The 26425-nt window shown below is 37.7% G+C and overlaps 1 protein-coding gene across 1 annotated transcript in view; it reads left to right on the forward strand.

Moving 5' to 3' along the window:
• The first annotated feature begins 1277 nt into the window (after positions 1-1277).
• CPB1 (carboxypeptidase B1) overlaps positions 1278-26425 on the forward strand; it is a 30922-nt gene continuing 5774 nt past the window's right edge. The window contains exons 1-9 of the mRNA XM_081063469.1: positions 1278-1521; positions 1635-1710; positions 8186-8310; positions 14172-14271; positions 14358-14459; positions 15280-15381; positions 17920-18030; positions 18118-18208; positions 18891-19093. Of these exons, the coding sequence (XP_080919595.1) occupies positions 1451-1521; positions 1635-1710; positions 8186-8310; positions 14172-14271; positions 14358-14459; positions 15280-15381; positions 17920-18030; positions 18118-18208; positions 18891-19093 (981 nt within the window). The 5' untranslated portion in view covers positions 1278-1450. The remainder of the gene's footprint in view (positions 1522-1634; positions 1711-8185; positions 8311-14171; positions 14272-14357; positions 14460-15279; positions 15382-17919; positions 18031-18117; positions 18209-18890; positions 19094-26425) is intronic.

A 26425-nucleotide genomic window follows, 5' to 3' on the forward strand; every position in this document is an offset into this window, starting at 1 on the left:
CTAGTACTGGACCTACTGGATATGTATATTTTTAAAAATTGTTGATCCATACTTCACACCATACTTAAGACCTAACATACAAAGCTCCTATGAGAAAACATAGGCAAATACGTTTGAGACCTTGGAACAGGCAAAGATTTCTTGGAAAGAATGTAAAAGGCATGAATTATACAAAAAAAACATTGATACCCTAAAACTTCATCAAAATTTAAACCTTATGCTCATCAAAAGATAATATTGAGAAAATGAAGTTCAAAAAGCCACATACTGAAAAACATGTGCAAAATATATTTTAATAGAGGAACTGTATTCAGAATGTATAAAGAACTGGTATAAAACAATTTTAAAAGGCAAACAAATTTATTTAAAAAGGCAAAAGACTTCAATAGATGCTTCACTGAAGAGGGTTTATAAATGGTCAATAAATACATTTAAAAAAATGTTTAACATCATTAGTATCAGGAAAATACAAATTAAAACCACAATTAGATACTACTACACACTCACTAGAATTGCCTAAAGATTAATAATACCAAAATGTTGGAGACAATGCAGAGCAACTTCATACTGTTGAAAGTGTAAAAATCATACAATCACTGGAAAAATGTTTGGCAAAATTTTATAATGTTGAACCTCAACATTATTTATCAATTCCACTTTCATTTACTTCCTCCCCAAATTAAAACATATGTCAACAAAATGATTTGTATAAGAAGGTTTATTGTAGCTTTAGTCATAACACAAAATTGGAAACAACACAAAATCCACCAACAGGAAAATGGATAAACAAATTGTGGTACAGTCATATAATGCAATATTACTTGTTAATAAAAAGGAACAAACCAATAATGCAAACAAAAAGACGAATCAATCTCAAAAACATTATCTTGAATGAAAGAAGCCATACTCAAAGGAATGTATACAGTATGACCTTATTTACATGAAGTTTTAGTACAGACAAAATTAACGTATGAAGCTAGACATTCCCATAGTGGTTGCCTGAGGGGAATATAGAAATAGACTAAAAATGTACTCAACAGAACTTCTCGGGGTGATGAGCATGTTCTATACCTTGATTGGGATATTTATTACATGGGTTATACATTTGTCAAAACTCATCAAACTTTACACTTAAATCTATAGAATCTATTATATGTAATTCTCAATTCAAAATGAAAACAAAATATATTTTATTCTACTCGTTTACCTCCAGACTATTCAAGGTCTAACATCCAAATTAGATAGGCTGAAGCTGGGATTATGTGCTATTTCCACAGGTGTGCAGAAAGATATCCTCTCAGACTTCACACAACTGCCAAGCAACAGTGCCAGGAAAACCATTAATCAAGATTTGATAGTGCCTCTTTGCAGTCAGAAGAAGAAAACAAAGAACACTTTGGGTTATATATAAAAGCAGGTAAAACACATCCAAAAGACCTATTCAAGCACAATGTTGGCGTTCTTAGTTCTCGTGACTGTGGCCCTAGCGTCGGCTCACCATTCTGGTGAGCACTTCGAGGGGTAAGTAAACAGCTCTTTAAATGAGCAAGTCTTTCTTCCTTGGTAGCCCCCAAATTTGAATGTATTACCCAATTTTGAATTCTCCTTTGTTCTTCTGCTATCTCACCATTCAGCGAGAAGGTGTTCCGGGTCCATGTTGAAGACGAAAATCACATCCGCTTACTCCAGGAGCTGGCCAGCACCCACGAGGTAAATAATAACTATACTACAGGTCTGCTTCACACTTACTTTAAAATCTTAGATTGCACTGTGGTTCCATCAAAGGAAGAATGACATGAAATATTAACTATAGCATTTTTGTAGCAAGAAATAAAAACCTGAAAAACATTTAATGCCACATACTTTCTTTTTCTGCCTAAATCAGATTGTCATAGCCCTCTACTATTGTAAATCCAAGGTAACTTTTTAAAGAGCTGACAGAGTACGACAACTGGATGAGCTGGAACTGTTGCAAAGGTCATAGAACATCTAATGTACAGTCATTTCCCTTCTAAGGCAAAAAAGAAAAATGATCAACTTGGATATTACTGAAAAACTGGGCTTTTGTCCAACTTAAAATTCATTTCCACATCCCATGTATCATCTGTTCTCTTTGATTTTCTTTCATTCCAAATCAAACAGCTTGAGTTTTCATGACCTTGAGTCAGGCCTTCTTAATTATACAACATGGTGGGGAAAAGAAGGTAAAAAGCCATGAGTGATTTCCATACTTTCCAGAAACCAAATCTCTATGCTAGTAAAAAAAAACAAAGAAAGAAAGGAAGAAAAAAAAAAGAAAAAAGAAATCCACTGTATATAGGATGAAAACCCACATTTTTAATTCTATTTGTAGTTTGGTAGGAAGCTATTGCTGATCATAAATTGTTCACTTAGGCCAATGCTGTTTCTTCATGAATATATAAACCAAAATAATCTACTAACTCCTAAATATCTACTAACTCCTAAATATCTACCATCTGTCTTTAGTTCTTTAGGCTTTTTATTACTTTTTTTTTTTAAGTGTGGAGAGATAAGAAACAAAAAAGATGGCAGAGAGTATCATAATCTGAAACAGATTCAGAAGTTTAGAATTGAAAGAGAATATAGTCATCTAACCCAGCATTCCACTCAAATCTGGAATTTCCTCCATAGAAACAGCATCCCTGGTTGCTAACCCTAATAAACCTGTTTGAGTACTTCTGGGATAGTTAGAATACTGCTTTTCAGAGTATCCCATTTGCCTTAAAAATCATTCTAATTCTTATACGAGCTGGAAGCTACCTTCTCAAACTTTGACCCATTGGACCTACTGGAGGCAAATATTGTCTTACCTCTATGACTTATCTTTTCCAGGCCTTCCATCATTTCCCTTAGCACTGGTTTACAGACACTCCATCATTCTGGTCACCTCTGGATATTGCTCAATCTTTCTGTCTATATTTCTTTTTTAAAATGTAGCTCTCAGAATTGACAGTGGGCCTCCAGATGTGCTCTGATTAACACATACTGCAGGACCAATGCCTGCCTGCATTTCTAAAGCAGATGTTTATTAATGGGGCTCACGATTCTTTTTAGCATCTTGAATAGAATACTCTCAGCTCATAGCAAACCTATGGCCAATAAAAACCACTAGGTTATTTTTTTCCTCACATGAATCATCCTCAAGCAAGATATTCTTCCTTCTGGGCTTGCCTAATTGATTTTTTAACCCAAATGCGAAATTTTATATTTACCCTGCTAAAATTTATCTTGATAATCTGTTTCCAACATGTTGAGATCACTTTAAAAATGAATTCAGGCATCCGGGGTAATAATTCTTCCCCCTAATTTTGCATCACCAGCAAGTTTGATAAGCATGCCTTCTCAACTTTTATCTCTGTCACTTTAAAAAAAAAAAAATACGCAGCAAGTCAGGGGTCAGCCCAGAACTAGAGGTCTCCTTCATGGATCGTTCACTCCACACATATTTATCATGATTCTCCAATGTTCCAGACATGTGTTAAGCACTGCAAGTGATTCATTAACCAACTCTTCTTGGATGGGTTGGCTCAATTACCCATGTTTCTGTGGTGTTACCTACAGATAGCACTGTGCTTTCCAGTTTGTAAAGAAGAATATAAATGCAGAGACTTGGTCAAATGCTTTTCTAAGATCCAGATTTAGCACTCAGGCTACTGGTCTCTTCCAATAATAAGATGAAGTTAATTGGGCTTGACTCATTCTTGCTTTAAACCATGCTGGCTCCCGGAGATCACAGCTTCCTTTGCTGAGCACTCACAATCCATCTGCTTCCACTTTACTCTGCAGCTTTGCCGGAATCCATGCCAGGCCCCAGGAGCTCCTGCTTCTGGAATCCACCTGTTTTTCTCTTTATAAAATCCAAGACTTACACTTCCACTCCTCAGCAATCCCTTCAAGCTCTGATTCCTCCAAAATTGCTGAGAAAATTCTGCAATCACATTGGCAGCACTTTTTTAGTTACCTGAAATTCAGCATTTTAGGTGGGTCGGAAGCCGAGAATCTGGATGCAGACCACCTGAGTTCAATCCCTGGCCCTACTGCTTGCGAGCTGGACCTTGGACACCTCTCTGAGTCTCAATTTCCTCATTTACCAAACGAGAAAAACAGTATTTACCTTATAGGATTGTCGCAAAATTTAAAAGAATTAATATAAATAAAGTACTTAGAAAGAACATATATAGTAAGAACTATGTAAGTGTTTGCTACTATTATTACCATCATTACATCTGGGATTTGGAGGTCAATTTGCATGACCAATATAATCTCCTTGGGATTCAATGTTCTTTTTCCAAAGAAAGTTATTTCTGCTAAAATTATAACATGTGACAAATTCTTTACTTATGTTAAGTTCATCTCTCTACACAAGTAGAAGCAAGAGACAGTGTAACTCCTCTGGATAGACAAAGCCCAACAAGAGTTAAAAAGGGCTACTTTCTCTCTTTCAGCTGCAGACATCATGCTTTAGCTCCAAGCAGCAGGAGCATGTTTCTTCTTTCTTCATTTATTTCCAACATGGTTGAAAATCAGATTTGTATTCTCCTTACCAATCTTGCAAGTATAGCAGATTCTGGCCCGTAGCCTTCCTGATAAGATCATTACAAGGGCATCTCATCTTTGTATTCATCCTTGGCCACGTGTCCTTCCTCCTGGCATTTGAACACATCCTTTTAAAACCAAATCGAATGTACCGGAGAGATCTGTGACCACACAGTACTCTAGCCGCCTCTCCCTTTTCATCTGTAATTGTACAGTAAGGGCTTTAATTTACCTCCTTACAATCAGGGTTGCACTTGTTCCTTCATTAGTGATATTTACCATAAAACCTACCCTCTTTTCTCTGTGCTTTCCTGAACTCTGTTTGTCTAGGTTAAGGTACATGTTGATCTGTGCCTAGAGTAACCTGGTTATAGTCTTCTAACGTTCCCATCACTCCCACTGTACTAGTGAGTTCCTCCACGCTGTCTGGAATCAGGCCGACTAGAAGTCACTTCCTCTTCCAGCAAGAAAGGAAAATCCCACCAAGATAAATGAAGATTCCATACGATGCTCACCTTAGTCAAATGCGGGGTGAAGAAACAAATTTGTGTAAATTTGTGAAAAACCAAAAATCCCCAACACCAATATTCTTGCATACGCCCATCTTATTCCCCAAAGAAACTAAGATAAAGACTATTTATCTTAACTTAAATGGACACACTACTTTATCTTGCTTTGGGTCTAGTTTTGTGATGTGTTTTAGGAAGGAATCTTTCATTATTGGCCAGCTGGCTGATTAAGTTGACATTCCCACAGTTCTATCACTTAAAGATATTCTTTTATCTTCCAACGAATGTTCCTTATGGTTCTTTGTCACTCAGTTTCCTAGATTATAATTTTATAACCACAGTTTTACAACTTCTTAACATACAATTCAATTCCCCATATCATATATATACATATATGTATATATGTATGTATATATAGATGTAGATATAGATATATATTACTCCATTTCCATACTTCAGACATAGATCTCATTCACAAGGTATTAGTAATTACAGCAATTTATATTTATCTCCTTATACTAATATTTTGAGGATAAATGTTCTCGATTTTTTTGAGTATTATCTATCCTAATTTAGAGAATCCATCATTCTCACTGCAATATACAGAGGGTGCCAAAAAAAGTATATACATTTTAAGAAAGAAAATAACTGTATTAAAATTGCAATATTCAATATATACTGATAATGAAAGATGAATACAAGTCATGTGTTACATTTTTTTGGCACCTCCCGGAATATCTCTCTCTCACACACACACACACACACAAACACACACACACACACACACAATATTTGGCAGAGCCAACACCAATGGGCAAGAGGTTATGAGATCAGGGAAGACAACTTTCAACTAAAAGCAGAAAGAAATCCATCCATAAGATAATTAGGCTGTTCTGAAGAGGGACTAGATGTACTCAAGATTGTACTGGAACCACCACCAAGGAAACGGTGCAGGCATTTGTTGCTCTGAGTGGAAAGCTAGCATTTTAATATTGGTTCTTTCAGAGCAGACCCTTGGACAAAGAGGAAGCCACTGTTAGAGAAGGACAAAGATTTGTGGGCAAAGATTTCATTTGAAATCTTTGTAGGGAGCACTGTTAGAGAAGTGAGAAGTGGTACAGAGGAGGCCAGGAAGGCAGCCAACAAAGGGGGCGCTATTAAGCCAGCCCCCACAGAGGATGACTGCAGCTTAATCCTACAGGCTAATTCTAGGAAAAGGGAGCAAATCACAGGCTTCAGAATTATCCCACTGAGAAGTGGGTCACTGATTGAGCACTTCTCCAGAAACAGTTCTTTCTCTGATACCTCCTCCCTGCCTAGAGCTGTTAGCTCAGTTTTTCCTAATCTCAGGGAAAGATCTTTCAAGCAGAGATCAGACCTCAGCAGTAGGGAGTCCCCCGAGCATGCTAACAGGTCCCAGGGTGCTGCCAACTTGCCTACAGGTGTTTGGAGGACTTCATGTACTTTCCCAATTCTCAACTTCTGTGTCTATAATAAAGATGCATCTCCCTCTCCTATCCCACCTTGGAAGGACAAGAGTTTATTAGGAACACAAATTTAGAGTTAACTTTTAAAAACATACTTCCTCCTATAATGTGCTTGTCTTCATTGCCCTTCTCTTTACAGAACTCGCCAACTGGAATTCTTACCAGCCCCGTGCTTTCTCTGTCCTTGTCATGACATGCTTTACACTTCCTCCACTACCTTTTAACGTCTCATCTTCAGTCTCTCACTTTTGATTCACTAGCCCTTATCAAATCATCAAGACTCTCTCCTTTCAACACCTAATGACAACTACATTCACACTGTTTCTTCTGGAATCCCTCCTGATATAATCCTGTTATCCTGCTTCCCATTTTCCTGACATTCCCGATGACCCTGACTCATGACTCAGCACCCACTAGACATGTATAGTGGCTTGGAGATTACCAGGACAAGATATAGGCTATTGGATTCTCCACAAGTGTATCTAAAATCGAGTCATCCTAACATCTTACCTTACCAGTTTCTATTAAACAACCTCTCAATCTGCCCAAACTCCTTTCCAAGTTACCTAGCAGTGGTCCCAAATATCACCACCTGCCACATCTCTAGCTTAAGACTAATTCGTAAATATCTAAACAGTGATCGTGCATGACACAGAAGCAGAGAAAGACCCACTTTCAGGCTCATCTCAGGCTGGTAGGCCTTTACTCAGCTCAAAGACGGAACAGGAAAGCAGACACTTACAAGAGGCAGCATGTCCTCGGTTAATATTTTTTCCATGGGAAAAGGAGATTTGAAATCACACATTCAGAAAGAAAAACATTAGAATTATCAAATACATCATCCTGTTATTTTTGTGCATAATTTTCTCTAAAATCTCCCCCAATGAGGACAAAAGCCATGTTTGATTTTCTCACTATTGTATTCCAGTCTAAGGCACAGAGCCTATTATATAGTAGTAGGTCCTCAAAAACAGCTGATGAATAATGAATAAATGAAAATGTCAGTACATTACCAGATCCTTAAGAGTATTTTGTTTCTGGCCGTGGTACCAGGATGACCACTGGGGAAAGATAAACATTTTTCTTCTTTTTTGTATCCTACACAGGTCAGGCACACTCCTGGATCCAATATTACTGTGATATGTACAGCACTGAGTTCCAAGATAAACTCATTAAATAGTCCATTATTGTACTATTAAATAGTACAAAGGAAAGTTCAATTTCTCTCTGTTAAATTCTGTGGCTCTAGTTAATTCATCATCACTCATTCAATGCATTTATCCATTACCACAAACATTGCTATCATAATAAGCAACTTCTCTAGAAAATCAATAATTAGAAAAGAGTAGTTATAGAATACCGCAATTAACTAGCACTATGGGAAAAAAATTATATGTTCTTCATGCTTGTTAATAATCAATTAAGCTGATGTAAATATGTGTAAACATTTGTGTTGTATCTAAGTGCTTGATCTCAACTCTTGTTCATTCACAGGAGATATTTCTAAGAGATTTCATGGGTAATTTGAGTTTGAAAATAAATCAACAGAGTAAAGCAATAGTGTGCTTGTCAATGATAATTTACCCAGTGGATTATAGGTGCCCAATACAATATATCTTATTCCTTATTCAGATCGACTTCTGGAAACCAGATTCTGCCTCACAAATCAAACCTCAAAGTACAGTTGACTTCCGTGTTAAAGCAGAAGATATTTCTGCTGTGGAAGACCTTCTGGAGCAGAATGAACTACAATACGAGTAAGTTTATGTTTTATAGCTATTACAATTCTCTCCCATGTATGCTCTCATCCAAGCCTCTGAACAACCCTGGGAAGGTAAAAATAAGACCAAGACCATGACTTCCCCAGGGCCTATAAATAGGTCATGGCCCAGCACGCCCTGGATTCCACATCTTATGACTTCAGGCCTGGTCGATTTTCTGCTTAGTTATTACTCCAATAAAAATGGACCCCCCAACCCCCCTTGAACCCCAAATCTGCAGTCAGATATCTCATCTCCTACTGGTTTAAAAGTTATATATAGACCGCAGGCCAAACCTACTGACACTTTATTATCAGCTAGACACCATTTTTGTCCCAAATTGTATCAAGTCTTCTTCCCAAGTGAGCAGCCAGACGTATTGTGAGCCATAAGGGCCGTTCATGCTCCTTTAGATTAAGTACCAGACTAGAGTCAGACTGAGTGGTCCTTCTGTCCTTTATCCCCCCAAGGCCTCACCACTATCTGTAATGGTAGGAGAAGGCATGGAGAAAAGGACTAAAAAAAAGGAAAGTAGTTCCCCAAAAGAATAGAGCTGGCTAAGCAGATCACCCCACACGTCCTCTCCCCAAATAGCACACTGGTCCATTTAAGCCTTTAAGATGAGGCAGTTGTCCATTTGTTCATCCAATACGTGCCTACATATACCAAGTACCGAAAAGGACAGATATGGCCCCAACCCCTTCTGGGGAAACAAACTTTAAACAAAGAATTGCAATAATGTGTAGTACGTGTCAAGAAGAGTAAAGAGCTGGAGATGCGGGGGAATAGACCAAGTCTAGGGCCTAGAAAGTGCCACCCTAAGAAATGAGGCTTTAGTTAAGAACTGAAAGATGAGTAGGAATTAACCAGACAGACAAGACAAAATCATACTCTAGTGAGAGAACAGACGGTATGCTAAGGCTTAGAACTGGGAGAGACCATGTTGACCTAGAGACATTTACACTAGAGGGAAGGAGGAAGTGGGGTCTTTAATAAGAGTCCAGAGCAGAGTTCTTCCTCCAGGGAATGAGGTAAAGGCGCGGCTTGGGCTCCAGTCCTGAACATTCGAATGTTTATCCAACAGTCCCCCATCACAAGTTCAAGGAAATGTGACCTACATAATTTTAACAGAATATTTCTCTTGTTTTTCACATCTAAAGAATATAGATTAGTATTTATGTTAGCATGTTAGTATTTTCACTTATAAAATCTGTACCTCCATCAGAAGTGGAAGTACAGATTTACACAACAAGTAAATTCTTTGGGGCGGAAAAAAAACAAAACAGATTCAAATCCTGGTTCTGTAACCTCCTGGCTGTGTGACCTTGGATAATTTACTTAACCTTTCTGAGCTTCAGTTTTCTTATCTATAAAATGAGGATATAATGCCTCTCTCAAAGGGCTGTGTGTAAAGGAAATAGAACAATATGTAAATAAATTGCAACTGACATTACTATTGCTGAGGACACTGCTATGGTTTAGTATCATACAAAGAGGGAGATTGTACATTTTTAAAGGTCAACAGAAACCGTTATGTTTAACCCCATTATCATGCTTCACACAGCTTAGCTATCTGCTTCTGCCTGTGGGAAGTCAAAATTTGACCTTAAGAATCGACTGTCTTTTTAAAACAAAGATATAACACAGTAAGTTTCAAAATGTGATTAAGGTTCATGTCTGTGACATTTTGCTCTTCTTATTACACTACGAAGGACTTCTAAATTTCTAGCCTTTAGGGGTCTTCAGCAACATTAAAAAAGATGAGTTTCTTTATAATTCCTTAAGAAAAACAAAAGGAAGAGCAGGGACCATAAGCTTACCCTAGCCACCTGAATGATGTCCTAATTCTACGTATATCACAAAGCCGTAAAATGGCTTCTAATCACATATCAATCTTTTACTGGGTAGGAAATGTACATACTTTTAGCGAGTAAACTTTGGAAGAACTGTGTATGAACGTTGTCTCATCTGGAACACAGGGCATTCCCTGAGAGCTAAGAACTTGTTAACTTCTGCTTCTCTGTTCACTGCTTAGCATATTTGTAGCATATAATTTTCTAAATATTAAATAATAATAAGTCCCTAGAAATCCTGGAGAAGCACACCAGCAATATCCTTGCCAGGCCTGCAAGCAGTCCCTAGGCAACCCATTATTACCTCATATGGTAACTAATTTGTATTTAGATCTCTTCCTGCCAGCAAGATTTTGCAGTAGTGTTTGTATACAATAGGAAACATCTACAGCTCTTTGGATGTTTCAGTGGTTCCAACCCCCTTCACCAAGGCCTGTATCATTTGGCAACTTTAATCAGATTTTGAATCACCACAGGAAAAAGTTCACAATGTGTGCACCAAGAAAAATCACTAGTTTTAAATGTGGCACCCGTAGGTACAGAAAGACTAGGGCTTGGATGGTGTCATTCTCCTAAGTATGGTCTGAAGCCAAGCTGAGGGAACCTTTCTGTGGGCGGCCCTTCGCAGGACTCCTTCCTACAGTATCTCAGGAAGGTTGCTTTGCCCCACCCAAAATGGGGACAGGCTGACTGCGTGTTGCTAACTGCCAAGGCCATCATTTTTCTGCATATTCAGACCCGCACAGGAAAGTGTCCTCGGATGGTAATGGGTCATGCCGGAGGTAGTTCTGCGATAGCAATAGGGCACGCCGTCCAGTATTGACCAAATAAATACTCCTGCACCGGGAACCTGAGAGGCAGAGAAAACTGCGGTGTGTCTCTCCTTCTCAGACGCTGTATTTCTTGCTCTGTTGGGAGTCCCTGTTATCTAATTTGCCTGCGTGTTTGTATTTTGTTTAAAATAAGTTGGATAGCACTATAAAACGAACATATAAAAATATAAAATAGTGTATATGCCTCTAGATGTTGAAGCTGTAATGCAGTTCCTATTACACTAAGAGGCATCGTTTTAATCTCCTAGAATAGAAGCTCATTATTTAGTTATAATATTTTGTAATATAGCTAAAGTAGTGCTTTGCCCTCAATCTAATAAAGTCAAATAATTATGGGGCTGGAAAGGATCATTTTAGGTCAATCCCCCGCCTTCATGCCGAAGTCAGCACCACATTTCAACCTCATTCTGAGGCTCTTCTGCAAGTTACTAGAGGTGATAACTTTACTCATAGGCGTTCTCTTAAATGTAACTGCTTTTTAATGCTTCTTTGTCCTAGTATTGATGACAATGTTTAAATTTAACAGTCCTAACTCTAACAGAATGTCTCATCTTAATACCAAGCAAAACACCAACCCCTATATAGTCACTGGTTCTCCTAAATAATTTAATTTGCGGATTGGGTGCAGGAGAAAAAGCAGTGAAGTGTGGCGGGAGTGCTGCTGCCCCCTCCACTGAGAGATGGATCCTGATACGGTCAAAGATCGTCACCATGGTTACGGTCTTAGATACAAATATCTAGTGAAAGTTCTGAGGCTGTGGAAGGCCTGAGAGCAATCATGTAATACTGTCTTTTCTCTGGGCACCACCAAGAAACCGTGCGCCCTAGATGACACAGTACGGACTTTCTTGCTGACAATGGAAAATCTTGTTAAAGTGAAAATAGGTGTCACTTACCATTCCCTCTTGGATTTTTAGTTTTGTCATTCAGTCAGAGAAGTTCATCCTTGTTAGGCAGGATTTGTTCTTTCAGTTTGAGGATCTTGGAATGTAGTTGTTTTCTTAAGTTTCTGCTTCTTGATTTTTTTTTCTAGTTTTCAGGGTTTTTGTTTTGTTTTTGTTTTTAGGTTTTCGTTATATTTGAAAATCATTTTCCTAAACTATCTCTATTATAGGCATTAGTTCCCTCAATGTTTTCCTGGATTTTATGAAAATGGTAACTAGTAACTTTACCATAGTTTTTTTTTTCATAAACCTTGGAAGACATCTATGCAGGCCTATGGATTTGAGTCAAGTCAGTGCATCTTAGAACTAAACAGGACATTAAACACCACCTAATCAAATGCCCCCATTCTAAAAATTATAAAATTAAGGCCTAGAGATTAAATTACTTTTCTGAACCCAATTTCTGAGGCAAAACTAGGCAAAACTATGACCCTGATCTTTTGATTTCTAATTTAGGATTTCTTCTTCTTCTCCCCTTTTCTTACCAATCCAGTGTGGGTGATGAATATAATTATAGCACCTACTATAACCACTGTTTCTAACTGTAGCAGGTAGAATGACTGTCCATCCAAAATGTCTGCATCCTAATCCCCAGAGCATCTGAACATGTTATGTTACCCAGCAAAGAGGAGTTAGGGCTGTAGATGGAATGAAGGTTGTTGGCAGCTGAACTTCAAATGGGTACATTATGCTAGATTGTCCAAATAGGTCCAATATAATCACACGGGTCCTTAAAAGTGGAAGCGGGAGGCAGAGGAGGTCAAATGATGCGATGTGAGCTTGAGCGGCTCTTGCTGGCCTGGAATATGGAAGGAGAGAGCAGAGAGCCCAGCAGTGTGGCAGCCTCTAAGAGCTGGAGAGGAAAAGGAATCAGACTGCCCCCTAGAGCTTCCAGAGAGGACCACGGCCCTGCTGGGTCCTTGACTAGCCCAGTGAGACCTGTGTTGGACTTCTAATAGACAGAAGTGTGAAATAATAATTTCATGTTGTTGTAAACCACCAAGTTTGTCGTAACCCACAGCAGCCATATAAACTAATGCACTGACCAAGTACTACTAATGGCTGCTCAATGAGAAATTTGCTTTCCACAGAATACATTTTAAAATCTGCTCCTTTTCCTTTTTTATAAAGAATCTACCGTAAGACCTTAAGACAGTACTTGCCTTTTGCTAGGAAGAAATTTCACTGAGCGTTAATTTATTGCATTTTCCATGAACAGACACAAGTTCATGCCCAAGTTAACCAAATGAAGGAGAGACTGAGAGGGAGGTTCAGAGGGTGTCTCTGACATGCTCATCAGGGCAACCTTGGTGCAGCCAGAGGAAAAGGAGACTTTTGATGTGCTGCTGCGATTTTCTGTGGGCGAGATAAAAACATTTCAAGGCTTGACTGTGAATAGAAGTTTCTGCAGACTAGCCTCTGTCCATAATATTCCTGGTGCTGTGATGCTCCTAAAAGTTTGTCCTTTCAGAACACACTTTCCACACAAAAGTAGCAAAGAGAAACAAAATCACACATACACACCCCCTCAGGCCTACCTCTTCTAACAGGAATTTCACCTGAACAATCATTTATAGATATAAGCAGGCCTCAAAGGTCCTGTTACCCATTTTCCTATTACCTCACTACAGAACCATTCTTAGGTTACTTTAAACCTGCGTAAGACAGGCAAGCAGAAACTAGGTCTTTAAACCCAGTATTCTTTTGTCTAATAAATTTTTAGCTTGTTAAGATTTCTGAATTTCCACCTGTCAAGATATCTTTCTCAAAACCTAGAGAAAGGCCTCAAGGGACGAGACCAACTGTCCCAGTTTACCTGGGACTGAGTAGGTTCCTGGGACATGGGACTTTAGTGCTGAACCCAGGAAAGTCCTGAGGAAGAAAGACCACAGATAGGACTCAAGTGCATACTTGCATGTGGCAGCCCACAGCCTTGACCAAGAATGCCCCAGATACCACCGCAAACCATTTTCCAAGTTTAGGATCCTAGGACACCCAAATATGTGAAGTCTGGGCCACTGGAAGAGCCCTAGTATCCTTCTCAATGATTTCTCCACCCTTTGTGATCATCATCTCAGGTTGGGGGACGTTAGGAACAATCAAAGAACACCTGTGACTCCACGGAGAATGCATTGTACCATCTAAAATGCAATGACTCTGGTTTTTCGCATGTGTTCACTGGGAAATATACTTATGTTGACAGTAGCACCCATTTTTATTTATTGCAGGGTATTGATAAGCAACCTGAGATCTATGCTGGAGGCTCAGTTTGATAGCCATGTCCGTGCGACCGGACACAGTTACATGAAGTACAACAATTGGGAAACGGTATGATGCATATTTGATTTAGTCACACACTGATTTGGAAATTGAACCAAGAATGTCACATTAACCCCCATGGTTCCGTTTGGTAGATAGAGGCTTGGATTCAGCAAATTGCCAGTGAGAATCCAGACCTCATCTCTCGCAGCGCCATCGGCACCACATTTGAAGGACGCACGATGCACCTCCTCAAGGTAATTGTTCTTAACCATGACCTTGCTGTATCTGAGGACTTTAAATCAATGAATTCTAACACATTCACATCTGTTTCACAGATATGCTCATCCCAAACATTGTTATAACTCTTTCACTGCCTATATCCCCCAGGGATATTTTACATATGTGGGTTTTTAATTCATTATTTTGATTTATTCAAAAGGAAAAATGCAATAAAATAGGGGATGCCCTATAAATTTAACTACATTCCTGTAAGCAATGTAAATGATCATCTACCTTGATGAGATTCTGCTCTCCCAGATGTTGTTTGCAAATCCATTTGCTGCAGAGCTTCCTAAACTTCATGTCTATCAGACAAAGTGTATCAACAATTTGTTTCTGTCATCCTCTAATGCCATTTTTGTCATGTAATTCTAATGAAGAAAATTAAAAACTGAAGAATAAGTGGGAGAGAAGGAAAAATTCTTACAAGATTAGCAACAATCATGATTATTTCTAATTACTCATCCAGTTGTCTTGGTCATGTCACCTAATAATAACAGCTCAAAATAACCTTTACATGAGTACAATTAAGCAGGGTAATCAAGCGTCTTCTGAAAATATGAGCTTGTCAAGCTTAATAAAAATAATGAACAGCAATGTAAGTCTGCAGCTCAAACACTGTGAGTGTCTAGAGGTAAGAACATACTGTGCTAGTTTTATGTTTTAATGTAATCACGGGATGTAGCTCTCGATGCTGCCAACTTTCACCTGTTGAGTCCAAAGCCCAGAAGGCTAGGGAATGGTAAGCCTTAATGTGATGAATCACAGTTTCTCTTTTCCTTTTGTTTGCAATAGGTTGGCAAAGCTGGACCAAATAAGCCTGCCATTTTCATGGACTGTGGTTTCCATGCCAGAGAGTGGATTTCCCCTGCATTTTGCCAGTGGTTTGTGAGAGAGGTCAGTAGATACTGTAATTTTTTGCAGAGTGAGGCAGAAAGTATTATTTTACTTCAGTCAATTCCTTATAACCTAGCTATAATAAAAGAGAATAATAACAGAAAAAAATCATAATTCCAAGTCCCAATTTTTGGGTATTAGTTTCAGCTTTCACCAAGAGACCTTTATAAGGCAAGACTTTCTTTAAAATCAGTTAATACATTGCATTTATTTGAATTTCACTCATCGGAACTTTCACACCCACCTTTTGTGGAGAGGCTGATAAGCAGTATAGTGGACAGGTCATTTAAAAGTTAACGATTGTGGATAAACCACTAACTTGATCATTATCTCCTAGATAATCACTGTATACTGCAGCATAAAAGAAAACAGTACATAGCAGTCCCTACTCTAAATGATACTGTTTTTCATTCCTTATCATTCTAATGATAAAATATATCTGTGAAAGCCCTTTAAAAATAAAGTTTTTAAATATCCATGAGCCCATATTGATATAAATAGATGATTTAATAAATAAATAAAAATGAGAGAAGGAACAATTCTTTCTTACAGAATTACAACTAATGAATGTAAAAAGAATGAGCAAAATTAAGAACCACCATTAGAACACCATAGTAATAATCGCTTCAGGAAAATCAAGGGATGGGTGCAAAAATCATTGGGCGAAAGTATAAAGAGAAATAGGATCTTTGCAGTCTCAAAGTATCTCCTCAAAAATATGTGTCAAATTACAAAGACAAAATTTACAGTACAGAAACCTAGCAGAAACTACCTTAACGAAATGAGCAGGTTAAAATCACCTGTATAAGACAAGCAATACCTTGGACCACTGATATTATGCACTGAAAAGGTATATCATCTTTGTGGTGTTCTTCCCCCAAATGCATAAATTCCTCTAATCATAAAAAAAAAAAATAATAACAAAAAAAAGAAAAATCAGGTAAGACCAAATTAAGGGACCTTCTGCAAAATAACCAGCCCAGTACTCTTCAAGAGAAGTGTCAAAGTTATAAAAGACAAGGAAAGAGTGAGGAACTATCACAGATAAGAGGAGATTAAGGAGACATGACAACCAAATGCAATGTGGGATCCCAAATTGGGTCCTAGAACAAAAAGAGAACATTCGTGGAAAACCTGGTGAAATCCCAATAAAGCCTATAATTTATAGTGTTGTACCAGTGTTAATTTCTTCACTTTGATCACTGTACTCTGGTTATCAGATGGGAACATTAGGGGAAACTTAGTGAAGCATACATGAGAACTCCCTGTATTTGCAACTCTTCTCTAAGTCTAAAATTATTTCAAAATTCAATGTTTAAAATATTGAAGTGCTTTAAAAATATAAAAATATTATTATATACAATATAATATCTTTTTCTGAAGCACATCTGTGTCTCTTTGTATCTTTTTGGTTTCTAAACATGTCCAATTGGCACCATTTCACTTCAGTGGATATGTCACCACCTGTCCTCCAGAAGGAAAGAACTTTTGTCATTACTCTGGTTATCTCCAATTGTAGATCACTAAGAGAACATGGTTCCACAGCTCCTCTAACCTAAAAAAGCCCATGCTTTATCATGTTGTGATAACGAATATGTACGTATAGAGTCACAAAGAGTATATGACAACTATTAATACAAAGAAGCCTTAAATATTTTAAAGTCTACTCAAGCAAGTCTAGGGAAGAATTAAATTTAAGTTTAAAATAATTCTGGGGCTGAAGGACGATGACTAAGAGAACATAATAAATGGGCATGAAGTGCTCGGTCATAGATAAGCGTCCACATTACTTAGCATAGAGAACTAGTGCCGTTCCTTAACAGTTACTCCTTCTCAAGAAAGAGGAGTAAGACAGAGACTTCCATCATTATGCAGCTGGGAGCCTCAGTGAGAGGCTCCCCAAAATCCATCCCTCAGGTTGAGCTCACTTCATAATGGAAGACTTTCTCATTCTTCTTCCATGTCAGACATTCCGTCTGGTGAGTTTCATATATAGATGATATATTACATAATTGTACACTTGAAACCTATGTAATTTTACTAACCATTGTCACCCCAATAAATTTTAATAAAAATAGTAAATAAATAAATGTCTAGATGATATTATGAGGAGCATGCATAGCCACCCATAGAGATTCCTCACTTACTAGAAACGAGTCTTACCTTCAGATCCAACTAACTTTGAAAAACGGTTATTGCAGTTATGATTTCAAAGGAAGAGAGTATATATGTTCTTGACAAGTCTTTAATTATATTAAATTTGTTCATCTTTAAAGTAAAAAGTTAAAATAAAAAATAATTACATGGGTTACATAGGAATGAAATAGAGTATCCTGGAAACAGAGAAATAGAAACAAGTATTTTAAATGAAAGTATCAGTAGTATTTTGCTAATTGTTTTTTAAATATTAATAATATCTACCTCAATAGGAGACACCACTTTCATTACCGAAGTCAACATTCATCCTGTCTGTATAAAGTTTAGCAGCATCACGCATTCCGATTTTTCATGAAAGTCTGTTTCTTGATTCATGCATAGGCTACTCGCACCTACGGACATGAGACCCACATGACAGAACTTCTGGACAAGTTAGACTTCTACGTCTTGCCTGTGTTCAATATTGACGGTTACGTGTACACCTGGACCAAGGTATATGCACTAATATGAGAGGCGCGGATCCGATTAAAACCAACCACTTCCTATTATACTTGTCCTAACCTCATAATCCACTTTCAGAACCGAATGTGGAGAAAGACCCGCTCCACCTATGCTGGAACTAAATGCATTGGCACAGACCCCAACAGAAATTTTGATGCTGGTTGGTGTGGTAAGTATTTGGCTAATAATATAACTGAATGTCACATGTATCTGTTGAGAAGCATAGGAGCAAAAAGAACATAGGAAAACATAATAGTGTCTAACATAAGAAAAATGTAAAATTTTATATTGTAGAATTCTAACTTCTGAAAGCATAGACAATAAAGTTTACTCATTCGGTCAACAAAAATGTACTATATGCTCTAGTGTGTTCCCAAATGCACTAGATGCTAGGAGCATAAGACTGAATAAACCAGACATAATCCTACTATGTGTGGAATGTACAATCTAGAAGAGACCATCATTAAATAGTTATTTAAATATAACTGTGATATAAATATAATTTTGTGATTCGACTCTCAGAAAATGATTACAATAATATAGAAATTTCTCATGGATATTATTTTGTCCCATGCTTATTAATTTTCTTACACTATAATACATTGATCTCATTGTATAATACTACACAGGGAAACACTGGTGATTTCAAATGCAACTTTTCACCCTGCTAGCTTAAAAACACAGCACTTTAACCTTGTGACTAAATAGACACATACTTTATAACTTATACATACATGAGGGTGATTGTAAGTACTCCTGTGAAAACCACTTATGTTTAACTCTCTCATTTGAAAGACTGAAATATGTCTTGTGAGACCATTTACCACTAACAACAATGTTTGTTTTTCTAGTAATGGGAGCCTCTCGAAATCCCTGTGATGAAACTTACTGTGGACCTGCTGCCGAGTCTGAAAAAGAGACCAAGGCCCTGGCGAATTTCATCCGCAACAACCTCTCTTCCATCAAAGCCTATCTGACAATCCACTCATACTCCCAGATGATGCTTTACCCTTACTCCTATGATTACAAAGTCGCAGAGAACAATGTGGAGTTGGTAAGTAGTCATGATATTAGATATGGTATTTCACTGTTGACATTTTTAAAATTCTATTCCTGAAACAAAATCTTAAGAACAATTTCTGGAAGTCCTATTATTGATTTTTGGTAATAGAAGCAAAAAAACTTAACAGTAGATTTACAAGAAATCTGGAGATGGCTAGATAAATGAGCTAAAAGAAATATGATTTTGATGGAGAGAATGGTCCCTAACATGTGGTTTATTCACTAATTTTCAAAATAACAATAGTTCCACTTCTACCTGCTTCACCACAATACTGACTCATGATGATTTCAGATACATCTGGGATAATTAACAAAATTCCTTCATCTCATATCTAATCTTAATCAGGAAGTCAATTTTGTCAAGTTGCGTTGAGCTGGGTTTGACACAGGCAAAGTATGACAGATGCCAATAGGGTTGTGGCACATTTGGTTGACATTGGGTTAAGTGATGAGATCCTAAAATTGCTTAATTCACTGTTTGATTAAGTGAGAGACAGATGTAAATCAATCAATGAACAAATGCTGTGAATGGGTCCTTATTAGATACAGGAAATAATGCAAAGAAATGTGAATATCCCTGACTCAAAAAAACTAGCAATCTAATCAAGATATAACCACATAAAAAGCAAAATAATATGAGTTTTATAACATTCAAATTAACAAATATCACACAGCAATGCCTAATTTTTTTGAAATAAGCGGGTTTGAATTCTTCAAACTACATATATATATATGTATATATATATATGTTTATACATATATATGCATATTTATATATACATATCTACATATATATGTGTATATATATACATATATAGATAGATAGATAAATAGATATATAGATATACACTCTTTAATTTTATGAAACATCTGGCTGCCAGAAGTTGGGACCAGTGATGTAAAAGCACAAGTATAAGATTTAAAGCATTTGAATTACACACACACACACACACACACACACACACACACACAAAAAGGGATTTCACTCAGACAATGACTAGATATTTGGCTAACCTAAATACATAAATTTGAAAGCCCAGTAACTTTAACAACTGAAGATTGTTTTGTGCTCAGATTCAATCTTTCAGAGACCAAATAAAACACGTAATGCTGTAACTATTTTGTGAAGAACAAAACAGAAAAATAACGCAGCCTCTTAGAAAAAAGATAGCTAATCGTTGGCCAGATCCTTTAACAAAATGCTATTTTTCACAATGTTTCCCATTTTCCCTGTCTGTAGGGAAACATCATTAGTTGGAACCATTAAACAGTTGAGTTTTCCAGTTACACTTGATCTGTATATATTCCCGGTGGGCGCTCACAGGCATGCCTTCCCAGAGATGGGTGTGGTCAGCTCCCCACTCCAGTCCTAGATTTCTGGCCACTAGAGGAGAAGAGGTGAGGGTATGCTGTTTGCTCAATTCACGTGACTATGTTTAAATTGTACCACACCAGAAGAGAAAAAGACAAAGCCATGATAATTAAGCATGAATGAGTTAATAAGTAAAACAGTAAAACTAAAGTTATAAACCACATTAAGTGAAACAATAACCACCATGTCCAGTTTGCTCAATAGGAACTAGTGTTAAACACAAATTCTAGAAAACTAATGCTAATAGAAAAGCTTAAAGTACGCTTTGGAATTGAACTGCTTCACAAAGTTTCAATACCTTTTCTTATTTTGAGAATAAGTTTAAACCCTTTTAGTGATGAAACTTTTGTCACGCCACTGGCTCCATTCAATAACAGTAATAACATAGTATCTGGGCTACTCTTAAAGTCTACAGATTATCCTTAAAAAAAAAAAGAATCAAGTAAATTCTACCTTTAGAATCTCTTGAATAATTTTTGCTAGTTCCTATGGGAGTTTTATCCAGAAAAAGACCTGAGAGTTAGTGGGTGTAGTGGGCCAGTTCACATGTGCCCCCAAGTGGTCTGAAGGCATTCCAGCAGGATGTGAGACACACACTCGTCCCCAAAACTCAGCTTTTCATTTAAAATCAAGGAAAGAGAGGTAATAGTAAAAAAGTATTAGAAATCCTGCAAAATCATTTTTTAAATTCTATTAGCAAAGAAGTGGGATAAACAGAATTATATCAAAATAAAATATCCATAATCTGTTCTCAAAAAAAAGCACAATCCACAAAATAATCTCATTTTGGAAGTTTATTTTTACACTCACACAACTAATAAATTCAAGGAAAGTTCCGTGCTACATCTTTTTCAGAACACAATAAGATAGGTTATCAAAAGACAAAACTTAATTGCACTTACATCACACTCATTGATTTAAAAGTACTTTAATTTCCAATAATTTTTTCTGTGATTAAACTTTTGCCTAGTATCTTAAGAGAAATATTTAAATGCCACTTGTAAAATCTAAGATAAATGTTACTTGATTATTTGATTCATTGGGGATCTAAATTTAGTTTGGCACCCCAAAGCAACTTAAATCTCTTGAATAAGTAAAGATTCTTTCGATCTTTTTCTTATTTTGTATAATTCCAATTCACTTACTTCATAAGTATATTTTGCTAGAATAACTCATAACTACAGTGTTATTACAAACATATGTTCAGCCAAAAGAGAATTTGAGTCTCTGAAAAAGAAAACCATTACCTTTTTTTCATGGTTTTTATGTGTAATGAGGATATCAAGGGGGAAAGTAAAAGTCTTGGTATAGAAAGATGCAAGATCCTTCCAAACCTAGTGCCTCCATATTGATTCTCAGAAAAATGTGACCCCACGGTAGAAAATGAAAGTTAGGAAAAGATTAATAGGATAAATTGTAGGCATACCACATTATAGATAATTCAGAATTTTCTTAAAGTAATACAAAGTAGATTTTGTCTTATACAAAATTTGGCATATATATATATTTATTTATTTATCCTTACAAAGTATATAAGATATTTGTAATAAAAAATGCTTCAAGACTCTAGGCTGAAGGAAATTATTCTGTACTTATATTAGCATTCTCAGCCCAAATCTAAGACATATCATAAGTAGTAATCCTTTGATATCTGAGTCATGATGAAAATGTATGTGGCTTCATTTCTGAAAGATCTCACATGTAGATTGCCTGACAATTGCTCATATCATGAGACAACCTTCAGAGAGAAGAAAGGCAAAGATAGGAATGCAAAAGACCAATGAAGTGAAAGAACAGAATACCATGGGTTATAAATAAGGCTACCAAAAAATATATCTTCAGCAGATCAGTAAACAAGTATGAGGAATGATGGGAGTCTTTTCCTTGCATAGTGCTTTCCAGTTAGCAAACCACTTTCACACATACCAGTACTATATTATTTAAAGAAAGAATACAAAGTGTACTGTGAGTTTCCAATGGGCTCATAAATTGCCCAGTTCCTCGCTGTTGACATCTTCAATATAAAGCTAGCACTATCGTCAAAGAAAATTTTAAGGCCCAGATAAAGAGCACACTTATAGTTCCAAAATTTAAAGGATAATGAAATGAATTAAATGGCCTCTTTACTGTCAAAGGAAAAAATAAAATAAAACTAGGAGACATATTTGAAAAGGCTCCAAGACTTCTCCAAATCTTTGCATCTATTGAGTATGGAGAAGCTCTCAATCTTCGATCCACCTTCCCCCCCCAAAGAGGCCCACATAGCACTGTTAATAATAAACATTATTATAATACCACGTTCAAAATGTTCAGGAATGTTCAGGAAGTTCAAAATGCAGGAAGCCAGAATAATCACCGGTCAACTAAGGACCTTGACCCACTCCCTAGACTGACCAAATGGCAAGCTGGTGTGAACAATGCAGAGAAAGGGAAGATCCAGGACATGCATCTCGTACCACGTTTCTGCATTAGAAGCACAGAATTTCACAGCTGGAAATCTTGGAATTTCTCTGCTTCTGGTCCCTCGCTTTCCAGCAGAGACAATGAAGGCTTGGCTAAGCCAAGTACAGTAGTAGAAGAAGCCTAGGGCCTGAAGGTGTTGCAAGGTTGCCGCAATTTCCAATGGCACACACCTCTTTGTACGGCCGTGCTCAACGCTGGTGCCCTTGTGGCCATTTGGCAAAAGAGTATTCGTGCCTGACTTCTCAGGGCCCAGTCTTTAGGATTCTGGCCCGGACTTTCATTAACCAGGAGAACAGGAATAAACAGTCTTTCTGAAAAATTATTAAACTTGACCAAAGATAGAAATCTATTTCTAAAGTCTAACACATTCCTGTCTAGTGTCACCTCACTACCTCTTAATTAAAGTTTTAGTCAATGAGCCACCAAGATGGAAATCCACCGCTCAACCCATGCATGTGAGCGTAAGGCAAGATTGTGGTTGGAGAGAAACATAAGCAAGAGAAGGAAGAAATACTGTGATTAGGAGGTGGGCAATTGTAGGGCCGTGCTCACCCGCAATCACAGCTGTCACCATGTCCCTGCCTGAGAAAAGTGACAAGGCAGGCGACCAGCAGCTAAGGCAGACAGGACAGGATGTGAGGCACAAAACACCCACTTCAGGAATTTTCTCAAAATTTCAAATCTCACTTAAAAGACAAAAAAATTTTAAACGACAGCTGCAGAATTTCTTTGACTATTGAAACTGGTGGCTGATTTACTGTTACACATTTTAAGTGACTTCTTGGCCTGTTAAAATCCTCCTGCAGCGCCTGGTCAGTACAGTTACCAGAAATTTCACTGAGTACCTAGTGAGTGCTCAACATAACCCGTGGTTCCTGCAGTTGAGAACTGAGAACGTAGGAGCTTATTGGAACAGTAAGACTTGGATATCCTGTACCACTCGAGAGAAGGACAGCCTCCAACGAGGCACAGCCACAGGAATTCAGGGCAGGGAAATGGCACTACGTGATGAATCTGTTCATCAATAGTTATAGAGGAGATACAATTTGTTCTGAGCCTTGAAGGATGGGAAGAATTTCTGGGGGGAGGGGACAGAGAAAGGAAGAGTGCATTTCAGGCAGAGAAGAGCCAACAAATGTGCAACAGTGGGACTGAAAAATGGAGTTGAGGCGAGTAGAAGAGGTCAGTAGGATTTGAGCGTTCTTGTGAGAGAAGAGTGGGAATGAGGTAACCAGATTAGGGAGGAACTTGAATGTCAGAATGAATCCTGAGCCCAAGACCTGCTAAATAGGTTTACCAGCTCAAATATAGGACTCCCAGTTACATTTAAATTTGAGATAAGCAATACATAATTTTTACTATTTAAGTATGTTCCAGATAGTGCATGGGACAGACTTATACTGAAAAAGAGTTTTTTGTTTATCTGAAATTTAAATTTAACTGGGTATCCTGTATTTTTGTTTGCTAAATCAGGCAATCCTGCTGGTAAAGTGATATTTTAGCAGGATTGACCTAGCAGGAGAGTTTAGGAAACACCTGTACTACTGTCAACAGAGAAAAACAAGGATTCAGAGCACCTTTAAAACCAGTTATCTTCCTTTTTAGTTTTTGCCTATAAAATACACTCTTTGCCATAATGATGTCTTTTACCCTACTTTCCTTGAAACTAATTTTGCCCCCTTCCCTGCCCCTAGAAGACATTTGGCAATGTTGGGGAGACAATTTCGGTTGTCGTAACTGTGGGAGTGGTCCTGGCATCTGGTGGGTAGAGGCCAGGGGAATGCAACTAAACACCCTACAATGCACAAGGCAGCCTTCACCACAAAGAATTATCTAGCCCACATGTCAGGAGTGCCAAGGTTGAGAAACCCTGCTTTAAACAAAGATAAGAACAGAGTCACGTTCTTAGCCAAAGATGCCTGGCTTTCACAGGACCTTACACTCTCCTCACAAAGAATTTACAATGTTTTGCACATCTGAAGTGCAAAAGAGACCCTGTACATCCCCATTTTACAGCATTTATTTATTTTTTTAATAGATATTTGGAAGAAGCACCACTTCCACACACACAAAAAGAAAAAAAAAGAAAAAGAATTTCTGTACTTTGAAACTTCAGCTGACTCACGTTTCACATTTTCCTTGAATTTTAAAGAGCTTAAAAATATGTCTGTAGATCAGCCAAAAAAAAAATTTGGTTTACATCAGTGGAAACATTCCCACACTCCCCGTGGGCTCGGCCGAGATAGCAGGCCCACTCCCCTAAGCCAAGTCTTTCCCTAACTCCTCCTCTTTAATCTCAGGGCTTTGTAGCCAGAGCTAGGGCTTGTTTACCCTGGTTTTCTCAGAAACATGTTTGTGTTTTCAAGTCCCAAAGGCTCTCTCCTCAGCCTGCTTGTAGGCTTTGCATGCTTTTCCTTTTGCACGAAAAAAGTTAAACTATAAAAGTTAAATTCCCCCTGGGTCCCTTGGTGCAAGTTAGCCATTATCATAGGACATAAGGAAGAAAACTGCAGTTAAAGATCATTCCAATGCTTCCATTATCACATGCATCCATCCAGAGGGATGGTTAAACTGAGGACTTCAAGTTAGAAACAAAGTTCTGAAGAAAATTCCTTTGAATTGGTTTATACCCCAAGTCAGTCGGGGGCGTTTGTTTTCTTCTACTGTAATAATGGACCAGTGAAAGATTAGAAGAGGCAGTCCACCCTCGTGACACTGGCTGTGTGCGTGAAGGTGGCAATGACGACTGTGAGCGCAATCATGAGACAGGGGCTTCCTGATCACATGCTACCTGGGAACACAGGTCAGTGGAAAAAACATCCTCACCTTATTCATCTCAGCAGCCCCCTGGAGCTCAGAGCCCGGGGAAACATTACACTAGTTGGTCCTTTGTCTCTTGGGCTTTGAGTTAGATGTGACATTTTAGACTCCCTCTGTCTTTTGCTCTATGACCAAGGCTTCTTTTTAAGAAAACAGGTGACAAAAGAGAACATGCATAAGACGTGGTAGGAAACTCAAATCTAAGGATTAATAAAGGCTGGCCATGTTTGGCCTTGACTGAAAGCACAGTTTTCTCTGAGGCTGATTTATATTTAGCTTCCTTCTGTTCTTTACAATTGGTACAACCAGCTCCAGCAACACTTTTTGAAGTATTCGAAGGCCACAAGAAGTGAAAAAGAGCACAGGATTTAAAGCAAGAAGAACCTAGCTCAAGTCGGCCACTTACCAGGGCTGCGTGCCCTTGGGCACATTCTTTCATCCTCTCTGAGTTTCAGCTCTTTTATCTGTAAAATGGGGATAAAAATATCTAGCTCTTATCAAGAGCTCTTTGTAGAGTCAGTCTAAGGTTTATGTAAATGTTAGTTCTTGTTTTGAACCCACTGAGTGAGGATGTAAGATGTCCCTCAAACGACAGGTTGTATAGACAGTGTCATTAATTGGAGCTTTCCAAGATGTGGATCACACTCTGATGTTGCTTCTGTGGGTCTT

The sequence above is a fragment of the Rhinolophus hipposideros genome, assembly GCF_964194185.1.
Source record: "Rhinolophus hipposideros genome assembly, chromosome: 2".
Lineage (NCBI taxonomy): Eukaryota > Metazoa > Chordata > Mammalia > Chiroptera > Rhinolophidae > Rhinolophus > Rhinolophus hipposideros.